Source organism: Xiphophorus hellerii, chromosome 20, assembly GCF_003331165.1.
Source record: "Xiphophorus hellerii strain 12219 chromosome 20, Xiphophorus_hellerii-4.1, whole genome shotgun sequence".
Taxonomy (NCBI): Eukaryota; Metazoa; Chordata; class Actinopteri; order Cyprinodontiformes; family Poeciliidae; genus Xiphophorus; species Xiphophorus hellerii.
In genome coordinates this window covers 22,702,357-22,714,972 of record NC_045691.1, presented here as the reverse complement: position 1 = coordinate 22,714,972, position 12,616 = coordinate 22,702,357, and the positions used below count along the sequence as shown (strand labels likewise).

At 36.1% G+C, this 12,616-nt stretch overlaps 2 protein-coding genes across 5 annotated transcripts in view; both read right to left on the bottom strand.

Annotated features, from left to right (window-relative positions):
* Positions 1-273: 273 nt before the first annotated feature.
* ube2j2 (ubiquitin-conjugating enzyme E2, J2 (UBC6 homolog, yeast)) lies at positions 274-8,424 on the bottom strand. Its single transcript, XM_032549591.1, has 7 exons — positions 8,277-8,424; positions 6,109-6,239; positions 2,921-2,961; positions 2,692-2,794; positions 2,471-2,609; positions 2,300-2,380; positions 274-2,196 (listed from the first exon to the last, which is right to left on the bottom strand). The coding sequence occupies exons 2-7, from the start codon at positions 6,237-6,239 to the stop codon at positions 1,906-1,908; spliced, it is 786 nt and encodes a 261-aa protein (XP_032405482.1). The 5' UTR covers positions 8,277-8,424; the 3' UTR covers positions 274-1,905.
* Positions 8,425-9,520: 1,096 nt separating this feature from the next.
* LOC116710476 (arf-GAP with coiled-coil, ANK repeat and PH domain-containing protein 3-like) overlaps positions 9,521-12,616 on the bottom strand; it is a 58,046-nt gene continuing 54,950 nt past the window's right edge. For all 4 annotated transcript variants that reach the window (XM_032549544.1, XM_032549546.1, XM_032549545.1 and 1 more), the window contains exons 25-26: positions 11,773-11,822; positions 9,521-10,596 (exon numbers count right to left, since the gene is read on the bottom strand). In XM_032549544.1, coding sequence (XP_032405435.1) covers positions 10,528-10,596; positions 11,773-11,822 — 119 coding nt within the window. In that variant the 3' untranslated portion in view covers positions 9,521-10,527. The remainder of the gene's footprint in view (positions 10,597-11,772; positions 11,823-12,616) is intronic.

Genomic DNA, 12,616 nt, shown 5'->3' with positions numbered 1-12,616 from the left:
ATTCTAACACAATGATCTCTGATCCAAAGCTTCTCACTGTTCCCCCCTGGTGAGTCTTAAGCAAATAATTTTATTCAACTTTATTTTCACTCAGCTGTATGGATGTAATGTTTCACTTTTTATGTGTGAAATCTTGTAGCTTCACTTCTCAAGTCAAGACAGGTGAGAAAGTATTAACATTTTTGCAAGGCATAGTTTCCAGATAAGAATTGCCTTCCTTCTGCGGAATAGGAAGTTTGCCCAAGATAACAAAAGAAGCTTTTGTGACACGAGTTTATGGGCTTATCAAATACTTTTATTTGTAGAAAAAGAAAGCAGAGACCTTCATTTGTTTTCTAACCTGCAACTATTTGCTAAACACTGACAGATATAGTTTGTGACAAAAGCAGATTCAAAGGGAGATTTATTAAACGCCCCAACAAGCAGGGTATTTATTAGCATTTACTATGAAACCATACAAGGTCACACAAGGTTAACTGAAGCATGGAAATATGGCCATTTGCTGTATCACTACACAAATGCACTCCCATCATCAGTCTCACCGCGCTTTGTTTGTGAAGGTGCAGAGAAAAAGAGAATCATCCGTTTACCGCTGAAGCATCAGATACGCAGTAGAACCATTTATTCTAAATTCAGGAGTTAATCATCAGCAAATAATGAGAGGCAGCGTCTTTGCCCGTGTTTGCACTGTGTGTTTCACAAAACACAATCAGCTGGCAGTTTCTATAAATAAGAAAACAACAAAAAAAAAGGGTAGGGAGGAAATTTATATCTTTAATCAAAGAAAATTTTGATTAACAAATAAAAATGTTAGTTCCTTATTTGGACCTGGATAGACTGGCGCTATACTGGTCAGCTAAACCGATTTAAAAAAAAAAAAAAAAAAGAAAGTCTCCAATGTGTACCTTACACTTGTGGCTCATGGGTTGACTGGGAAACTCTTACTGGCATTTTCATATCAGGGCATCAAACCCAATCTGTGCTGTTTACGGAGAGATGCACATTTATTAAAAGACTTGTTTTCTTGTTAAACCCAAAGATAAAAGTCTCTGTTCTGAACACTGAAGGAGCGACCTGACGAAGCCAATGGGATGGATATTTAGCATAAACTTTTGGTAAGAAAACAGTTTTAGCAAAAACAAAAACAAAAAAAGCAAACTGACAGTAATGTGATGATCCAAACCCGTGCGAGGTTCCAGGATTACATCGGCTGTTAAAAATAGGCCAGGCTCTTTGGAAACGGCTTCCTTTAGTACACGCCCCACAGAGAGGTGAGCTGGCGTGTGAGGTGTGATGACGTGAAACTTGTCTTTTCATGTATGGAAAGCAAAATGAAACCTGCTCAATGTAAACCTATAAACTTAGAGGCAAGTTTAAGCATTAAATTATGCCTTGTGGGGCGCCTGAGCAGGAAATGCATGTCAGGCCGAGGCGGCTCCTTTTCTGTGGAACATAAAAGCATGGATGCTTCACCCGATTAAAGATGATACTTAGATGCTTTTAAGTTCAGGAGAATCATCTTTTTTTTTCTCCCCCAGACAGGCCATGTTATTTAGGACAAAATCACTTCTTATTTTAAAGACGGTGGGAATTGCTAAGATGGATTTTTTTGTCACAACCCATGAGCCAAGATTGTTCCCAGGAACTCTATTAAACCACTGAAGCACAAAGTGGACTACAACCGTTTTAATAAAAACTGCTCCAACCCCATCCACTTCCCAGTTCCTTCAGTCCAGCCATTCTGGATGGGGTGGAGAGTGGGAAGGGGCTTTGAGTTTGTTTCTGGTGAGGTCCATGGTGGCAGAAGTTGCTGTGGAGCGATTAGAACTCAGGACTGAGCGTCTCTCCTCCACGCATTGACTGTATAAAGTTTGGAGTCATTTGGAGAAGGGCGGACGCCTCCTTTCACTCCTGAGCTATGCTCCTCAGAACGTATTTGACTGTATAAGCGAATGCAGCGAAGCCTACAATCACAAACAGGTTGGCTAAAGCTCCTCCTAAGAGTCCATGGTTGCGATTTCCCTGTTGCAGGCCAGGGGCGGGGTTGGCGTCCCCCACAGGGACTGGCCCTCCATTGAGGACCGGGAGGCCGTAATGAGCTTGCTGAGGGTCTCCATCAGGCACCACATCTGGTAAGGGGAGAGGCTGTGTGCGCGCGCTTAACTCTTCTTGGACCTTCTGTTTCTGCTTAATCTCCTAGAGGAGAAAAGGAGAAATCGTTGGAGAGAAGACGTAAGATTTTTATTTTTTAAACAAAAAGGAGAAAGAGCAAATCTGTAAGAAATCTCCTCATACTTACTTCTACCACATCAGGAAACAGCTCGCAGAACACTTTGTCTTTGAGGTTAAAAGCCAGGCTTTGGGCAGAGAGCTGTCTTTTCTAGAAAAAAAAAACAACAAAAGACGTCAGATATCTGGTTCAATGAAGTCGATCTACAGTTTTATTGTCATTCCAGATAGTTCTGCTCACCGTGTAGTCAGACGTCTCAATGCTGCCGAGTGTTGGTCCTTTTTCCACCATAAAACTGAGCAAACCCGTCAGAATTGTGCTGACAGACCACGCAGGGTTCCACGTATCAGGATGGAAGTCTGTGATGGACAAACATAACCTGTGCAAAAACACAAACATTTAGCAAAATAATCTTCAGCAGCTATATCCAGACTGATTTTCAATCTTTTTTGTTTTTTTACCTTGTGTTGCACTTGAACCTTCCGTTTGGCGTTATCATATAAATACTTGGAGGTTTAAAAGGAAATTCACGAGGAAATATGAGTTTTCCGTGGTAATATCCTCCTATGAAAGACAAAAGAAAAGATAAGGTTACACAATAGGTGCTGCAGAAACAACAAATCCAGCTGAGGTGAACAAACATCACATGACAATTTTTCTCAGTACAGAGGTTTTGTAAGGATACATTACCTTCATATGGAGTTTTCTCAGGACCTCTGACTACATAATGCCTGAGGGGAAATAAAAGACTTTCGTTAATCAAACTATTCCAGATTTCTGTAAGCTTCAGATTTATGGCCTGGAAACAGAACCAACTTTCCAAAGTGTTTCTTTAAAAAAAAATAATTCATTTTTGATCCTTCATTTAGAAGTATTGATTAAAAGTCTTTATCCTTCTATGAGAGGAATTCTGCCCTCTGTACTACTTATAAAAAGTTAAGAGCCAGAATACCAACACAACCGCTCAAATAAAAATACTTCAATAGTCTTATGTAACATTCAAATCTTCTGATAAAAATAATTTAGTTTTTTCAGTCTCATAAGGCATAATAATCTAAATGAACAAATAATAGCTTGAACTATATCCCTCCGTGTGGCTCTATAATTTACAAGGTTCTTTTACTGAATTGAAATGCTGAGATTGTCATATTCAATAAATATTTCTTAAAAGTTCAATTTCAGTAACGCAATTCACTCAATTGCACATGGTGCAATGTGTTTGCACCTTAATTTCTATTAAATAAAATTCAACTAGGTTGTGATTCTGCAACACAGCAAAAGAGCTTCATATAGTTTAAAAATATTTGTAAAGAAAAAAAAAAATGTTTTAAATGATAAAAGGATTTCATTTCAACTGAACTGTAAAGCTGACGCTGTACGAGCAAGGAAAGGTCAGCAAAGATGAACAGAGAAATTCACTGTTAAAACGCTGTGGACACGTGTGAACATTTTACTGCAAGGAAAAAGACTGTAAAATCTCAACAGCAGCTCTTTCCTGGTTTCTTGCCAACTGGTCCTTTTCAGTTTGGACAGCACATTGCTGTTCCACGGAAATCAGGCTGTTGACATACCACTGTCACGTTACATAGATAAAAAAAAAAAAAAAAAGAAAAGTGCTCAGTTGTTGGTTTATTTGAAGCAACAATTCACGTACCAGGACAAAAGTCAGGGCTGTCAGAGTTGAACTCGTGTCTTTTTAAAAGCCGATTTTGGGTTTTTAAACACGACACTATAATTTCTTTCATTTCCAAGAACTAGATTTGACAAATACTGCAAATTACATGTTTATTAAAAAAAAGTGGATGTGTGTGACAATAAATAATATTTTAATTTTTTTTTTAAATTAAGAGATTAACAGGACAAATACATTTTAATATGAGAAAGCTAGAAAAACATAAAACATTAACATTTTTTCATTTTTTTATTCCTACTTAAATTTTTATTTAAAACCTTAAATTGCTGCTGGTGAATCCTTGACCTAGGTATAACTCTTGTATGACTCCCAATAGTACCAACTAGACAATATATCAAACCTGACATACAATCACGTGCAACAACCTTACCAGTGAGGTTTTGTTGAGAAATATTCTCCCTGAGTCACTTAGCTTGTTGTTTGACCTATATTCTAACAGGGAACCATAAAGGTGCAAATAACAGTGACACATATTAAGTAGGATTAACATGTTGTCACATCCTATTTGTCACTAATAATCTGTTAACAAAAGCATGAGAGAGAACAAAACCAAATACTGATCTGTTACCAACACTGGAATTCCCCATTTTCAGCAATCGCTCTCCGTAACAGAAAGCAAATAAAATACCTCAATACCAACAGGAATGTGTGCGCCAATTCCTGTTGTCGCATGACAACACGAATTGTCATGTGACAATTACAGCATGCGTTTAGTTTTCTGCCAACGTCCGGAATTACAGCCAATCACAAGTTGCTACTTGTGGTTGAAGTTTTGGGAGAAAAAGTCAAGGGGCCGTGTGTAAATGTAAGAGTCGATCTAGATGTGGCATTTACAACCTGATGGTCCAATTCAGAACGAGGCTCTTCATGCCCTTGACTACTTTTACCAAAACTTATATAAGTTTGTACATTTAAATTACTACAAAGTAATTTAAAAACAAACAAGAATACTAGTAAATGCATTTTCCCCATCAAAGTAAAATCTTTGGTAGTTTTCTTTATTTTGAAAACCATAAAAAAAACCAATTATTACTATCATTCTTTAATTTCACATTTTAACAGTGGCTATTAATAAATCTTGAGAAAATCTTTTTTTCTAAAGGTTATCCAAGTTTGAGAGTACTACACTCTCTAACTGGAAGCTGAAAAAAAGCACAAAAATGGCTGTTTGGTGTGTAAAGGTTGCTGACCAGTGATCTAGACACAAAATATGTAGTAAACACTTCCTACAAATTTGCGTTTAAAAAATAGGAGTACCTTTGTACAAGTGAAACATGAAGCATACAACATAAAAGCACAACCAGCTCCTGACACTGAGGTTGAAAACAAGCGTGTGCGTTACCTCGAATATGCCAATTATACCTTCTAGCTGAGTGGTAATTTATAAAACTGGTAGGAAACACAGCTCTACCGATTCATGAGTCAGAACCAGTCATATCTGCACTTCTGTGATGTCTTTATAACATCTGGTAGCTGTGTTAACATTTTAACTAACACAACCTTGATTAATAATTAAACTGTTAACTGACTATTTCCAAACTCTCTCCTCCTGGCTTCTATCCTAGAAAAAACTGTAGTTTTACACCTCAGTTTGTAGTCGTGCCAACAGCTCTTTAAATTACATTTAAGGGTGTATTTTATTTGAGTTCTGAAGAACATTGAAGTTAACGTGGACAAAGTCTAAAAATTTAAAAATAAGTCATACATATACTTATAACATGAATTACTTCAGAGGAAAAAACATAATAATTACTTCTAATTATTATGCAAACATGCATTATTTGACCAGTGAGTGCATTTCAAGCTGTTTTTCCCCCCTCCAACAGCAGTTCTAGTTTCAGAGCAACATTTATTTCTATCTTAATCGTCACAACAGTGATAATAAAGTCAAGGAAACAAACCTGTTACAGTGACAACATGACCCACGCTGCCAGACCACAGCACAGAATCCATTTCATCAGGGCCTTTAAACAGGCTTATATTAGTTGTGCTAATAATGACAACCAGCTGACTGGAGAGAACTGTTGATCTCAAGTAAATTGTAGCATGTGCAAATCTGTTTATAAATACATTCATTCCCCAACAACTTCTGAAGAAATATGGTTAAAAAAAAAAAGAAAACATCTTTTGCAGCCTTCTGCTCTTTCAGCCCAGCGTTGGTCAGCACTGTGGATGGAAATCTCACCATTCTAAGATGTTGGAGGGGAGAGGTTCTGCACAGATGTAAGGCACTGGGTCTTTCTTTATCCTGAGGTAATCCTGCTTAAGTCGCTGTGTGGCTGTCGTTGGAGCTCTCTTATTCCCGGTGTTGTTCATCTGAGATCAGGAAAAAAAAAAAAACTAAGCTGAGAATGAAAAATGTACATCTTACTCTCACTAATGTGCAAATTAGCTTAACAATAAAATTCAAACACTTTTCTGTGTTTAAGTAACAAAACTTTTGATAGCTTTTTTTATTTACCATATAAAAATAAAACTAAAAGATGAATAACAATGTTAAATCAGAGACCAGATAAAACCAACATTAGCGTCATAATAAAAACAGAAATAAGCAGAAAACCAAAGTCCTTGTTTATTTTAAGCACACCTAAAAAACAAACAAACAAACAAACAAACAAAAAAAACTAAAATGGTTACAAATGTCTTCCAGATCATTTATTGAGTGAAAACTTGTCCAAACTACATTCCTGGAATAGCTGCATGGACAGATGGATCTGAGTCCAGCACAGAGATTATATGTTGCATAACACGATACACTGAGACAGGTAATCAAGTCATTTATTCTAAAAGGAGTGGAATTCACTGTAGTGTGTGCCATCTGAGTGGAAAACATTATTACAGCAAAAACAAACCACAACATCCCAGTCAAAACGATCTGTGATGTCATCAGCAGTTGAACGAAGTTCAGTCATGTGAATGGGAGAGGCTTAGACTTTCACTACCTCTTAAAGTTACCATTACACTCTGCAGATATAAGTACATTTCACTTTAACAGAGCAGAGATAATTCTTACAATTAAAGTATATAATTTGGTGATGCATATTAGTATGATTATGTAAACCCTCACATTCTGCGTAAGATATTAAACTGTGATTTTCACATTAACAGTGCTTGATAACTATTTGATAATTACTTTTTCCACAGGTAGCGGGGTCAAAGCTGGCCAAATGTAGCATTGTACTGCGCTGAGAGCAATGGTGGCAGTGACTGGTCCATTACTAGCTCAAGGACAGCATCAAAAAGTGAATTGTGTGTGCAAATTTAATTCCTATGTAACAATTAAAATTAATTTCAAAACAAATACACTTGTACTCTGTAGATATCTGAAAAAGCTGGAACAACTGTATTTCATTTTGACATTTTAGGCCCACAAAATATTGAAAACAGTCATTGCAATGTTACTGCTGAATATTGAAAACAGACGTTGAATTTCAACTATATAAATTTGGGAATGCTGAATATCATTAGCATGGAGGCAGTAATTGTTTTATTGCAAAAATCGACACTGCAGGCAAAATTTTAATATTGTGCAGTTTTGTTTGTAAAGCATTGTGACCTTTTGTTTTCCATTAACGTAGTTACTGAGATCTTGAAATAAAAAAAAACATTGGACTGGAAGATAACAGATTTTAGATAGCTGGACAATGTCATTAATGATAACCGTAAGAGCAACTATAACATATTATGCAATTTCATAACAGGTTTCCATTCCCACAAAGCAAATATGAAACTAAGTATTGCTATTCCATCACATGACTACATTCGAAATGTACTTTCCAACCGCTCACGTATTGGCCGTTCAAGTGAAAATGAGTAGTGTGTCCTCCTATCCATTGACCTATTATAGTGGCCAAACAGCAAACTAATAATGAGTCATACCTGGACTGAAAAGGTGTGTAAAGTATGACGAGAACATTTCCTGATAAACAACACCTTCTTAGCTCAACTTACTTAGCTAGTGCTAATCCGCTAGTTGACGTGCTAAGTTAATGTTAAAACACCGACAGATCGATAAGTTAGCCAGATCAATGTGGAGCAGCTGTTTAATCACGAACTGTAAGACATTTCATTTACAAACTACAGAAATATACCCCCAATTTTTTTTTTTTGACAACTCGTGAAATCACACTATATACTGTCTGTTACAGCTGGTGAACTTCTCCCGGCACCAGCCTCCAGCTAGCAAGTACAGCCGTTAAAAAAGCTGCTTCCAGTAGCGCAACGCTAACGGCTAACGAAGGCCGTTGCTACCTAGCTTTAGCCACCAGCTGTCATGAACAGCTCCCATACAGGTGACCTGCCTCAACGTCTCTCATTTCTTTCCCTACCAGTGGGTGTGTAATGTCGACATACCTCTTCAGGGACTCCAATGAGAATATTTGTTCGTGGCTGGGCACGAAATTAAGACTGCTGTTTTTGTTGTCAAGCCTCCACACCGAGAAGACGATGACACCAACGTAGCTTTAGCTAACGTCACCAGCAAGAACAGTTGCACTTCCGGTTTCTTTCTTCATGGGCAGCTCGTTGAGAGGTTCTTTAGTGTCACCAGCTGATGTGGAATAAACCCGCCATTTAATTCTTTTTAAAGGCGTACAAAATGTGGTTGGCAAATAAAAACTCCTATTTATTTTAGGGAGTTGCCATTAAAAACTGCAACTTGTCTGATTTTAACATTGTTTACCTCATCAAACAGCTGACAGGCCTTGTAGACAACACTTTTATGAAGGTTCTTCATTTACCAAATTTAAATTTAAAACAGACTGAACAAAATATTCACACAAACCTTGAAATTTGCTGCTTTATTTTATTTCATTTCTACCCTGAGATGCATACTCATCACAGAGTATGAATATTCCAGCAAAACCATTTCCGAATGTTCTTTAAGCCTTCTTTTATTTTTAGACACCAACAAAAGCAGATGATTAATGGTTAAATTCCGGTTATGACTGGGATAAAGAGAAGATCCAAAATGTGAAAAAAATAAAATAAAAAAGTTTAAACGGCTGCAAGCTCAGTTTTCTAATATTTTTTATAACGGTCACTTTATATCCAAGTTGAGCTGACATTTTATATCAAATAAGCTATTATCAATGTAGTTGTCAAAACACCCAAAATAACATCAGTTTAATAGATATGTGTAAACTAGGCTACAGGTACAGTACATATATTTCAATAAATTAGAGTATTTTGTGGAGAACTCCTTTTTTTTCATAATTACATTCAAAAACAAAATGTATATATTATAAAAATCTATTGCATACTTATTTATATTTATGTTTATTTCATATTTCACATTTTGACTATCAGAGCTTACAGCTAAACTATTGCGTTCCTTTTAAAGGGAAAATTAGAATATTAAATAATTAAAAATCTATCTTTTATTATTATTTTTGAGGCACTTGTGGTTTATATTCACAGTATTTACATCTTACACAAAACATCATTACTGAAGATGTGGGGGTTCAATTCAACAGTTAGAGATAGAAAGAAAACGAGAGAGTTGGAGAGATAAATAGAGTCAACAATCCAGTTATGTTCAGTTTGTAATTCTAATTGGTTAAAAAAGTTTTCTATTCAATCAAATAAAGCAAATTGTATTGAGTAACTGACTTGCAGGATTTATTCTTATTTATAGCATATTAAAGGAATGCTAAGCGTAATCAATGCAGCCAACAAATCAGGAAATTTAAGAGCACTTCATGCTTCGGAGATGTTTTAATTTTCCAGGAGGAATGGACATCTACCTACATTGGTAAATGCACTAAAAGACCAGAGAGAGTTGATAAAGACTTGCTGAGAGGAAGATGAGAAACACCAGACCCAACAATGGAGATAGTTTGAAGGCCATTATCAAAGCAACCTGGCATCAGCAGAGACACAAGCTGATATAGACAAACTTTTCAGTTGACTCACACTTAAACAGCTTTTTGTTCATTTTATGATTTTATTCTAATCAACAGAGAAACTGAATTTTGGGTTTTCTTTATCTGTAAGCCATCATCATCATAATCATCACCATTTTTGAATTACTGAAATAAATAAACTTTTTATTATTATTCCAATTCATTGGGATAAACTTGAGACTTTGGCATGACCAACACCCAAACTTAATCTCATCGAGAAAAAATGCAAAGCTGAATCATGGCTTCCTTCACCATTGTTTTTTCTTTAAAGTACGAGACAACAGTCATTTCTCATCACGTTTGAGCACCAGCTTAACTCATTGCTGACAACAAAAGAAAAAAAATCCACACCCATTTCATTAGTGTGCTAATTCATTTTCAAAACAAAGGAAAAAATAAATAAATTAATATAGGAAGTGATATGCCAAAGATTAGAGATGCAATTCCATATACTGAGAGTGCAGAGTACTGTGCAGAAGCTAGATTTATTGCCTCCTGAGTCCTTTAAATGATGAGCTATCTTACTAGAAAAGCAGGAGTCAAGTAACGAAGGTTAAGCCTTTCAAGCAATTTAAGTAATATGAAACATGCAGTACAACTGCTTTTATTATAACACATATTGACTAAAGAATGGGCAACGAAGCGGTGGTCTGTCGGTCACTGTAGCTTCTGATAAAGGCTGAATTGTATGCTTCTTCTCCTCAGCTTCTCGGGCTGGAGAGACGCGAGGACAGAAAACTCGCGAAAGACATCAGCACTGGAGATGTCACCTGGAAAAGGAATATTGAAATCAATGCGACACCATGGAGATCTAAACACATTTTTTTCAGAACCTCTTTTCAGAATTCAGGAGGAAATCCCCAAAAACCTTTATGACCACCTAAAGAGAAAAACCCACAGAGCATAATGAAATGTAGTTTGCCTTCCATCTTACATACAAGTTTCATGTTTTAGCAAATGTAGAGCTACAGAGAAACGTGCAGTTAGTCACTCCTATACTTCTTTTATCAACAGTTCAATTAATTTCACATGAGAAGTTCTCATTCTGCTCTTTCTTACTTACCAGTGACCTAAATGTTTGTGCCATTCTGATTGAGTTAGACCTAAAATCAGACGTGATTTCACATTTCATATTTCACATTTTATGGGTGAATGACATAATATTTCAGTTTAATGCTGGAACATTCTGATCTACTTTAGCTTGGTAACGATAAAGATTTCTCTCTGTGATTCCAAGTAAAGGTCGGACTGGGTGCACTTACTAGCCTTATAAAGTGCAATGCAAAATTCATGCTGCTTTTTTCACATCTTGTCACATTTCAACAACAAACTTACATTTTTTAAATTAAAGTGGTATATATTTGTAAAGTGTAAGTAAAAGGCCACTTTGATGTTTTTTACACAAAAAAAAAAAAAATCCAAAAGTGGGAATGACTCAGAGGAGCAGGTGCTTCCCTTAAGTAACTGTGCAATCAGTCCCCTTCAAAAATAAGTAAAAAGAGTCCTTTTTGTGAAAGTAATACAAGAAGAAAGGTTTTGTTGAAAGAAAGCCCAGATGAGCCCATATTTCATCCATGAAACATGGTAGTAGCACCATCATGCTGCAGGGATCCAATTCTTTGACAGTTAATGGGAAGTTGATCAGAGTTGGTCAGAAGATTAATTTTGCTTAAAAAAAAAATAGTAATTGTGGAAGGACAACTGTTTAAATGCTGCAAAAGAAGCCAATGCCCATCTAAAATAACCTACCAATATTTGTGGATATAATCTGACAAAATGTGAAAAAGTCTGCAGAACATGAATGGATTTGCGAAGCACTCCAAAGACTCTCCATAAAGAAATGCTCAGGTAAAGGAGCTGCAAACCAAGGGATCTGAAGAATCACCCCCCAATCACCAGATCAGAAAGAAAGATCCCACTCAGACGGCCCAGGTTGCTTCACTCACTCTATCCCGAACGTCCTTGTGTTTATCTTTCCTGCTGCCTGTGGAAACCCCTGTGGCAACAGAAGCAATGACATGTCAGTCATGGGTTATTTCCACACATGGACAAGTGTTACCTTTTTGGTGTAAGATGAAAAATTAGTCATTCGTGAGATATATTTTTCAGTTATGTGCATGGCGCTAAATAAAGCCTAAAAGTATTACCGTAGATAACTAAAGGAAATTAAGAACATTTTAAACAGAAAAAAATAAAATTAGAATCAGAGTGTTGAGATTTGGTCTTCAAATGTGAGAAACAAACAATAAATTAAAAAGTACTAAGTGATGCTCAAGTTTCTTTCAGTTTCAAACAAACATAAAATCCACCAAGCAACAACAACAAAAAAAATCTTACTGGAGTAAACTTTAGCCACATTTCTTTCTATTTTAAATCAATTTGTTGTGTTTTCAGAGTTCGGATTAAAACTTGACATTCATCTTTAGTTTTTCAGGTTCAACTTTTTTTGTTTCCAAATAAAAATGCTTTATAGTCTTTTCTTAGTTTCATTTGTACTTGTTATACTTGAAAGCATATTTTCCTGGCAGCAATTGTGGGGTGAGTTTACACAGTTTAGAGGGAATTTTATTTCTTTGAATAAGTCAAGTGATGTAAACAATTTACCATAATAAAGAAACAACGCCACACACACACTCAGGCAAGATCTGATTGAAAAAAAAAGAAACATTCTCCCAACACCTTTAATTGCTAAAAAAATAGTACTAAGATATAAACTGCAATTCCAACCACAATATTTATGAAATTGTCATGCTGGGAGGATGTTGCGAAACAACAATGGGAGCAAGAAGC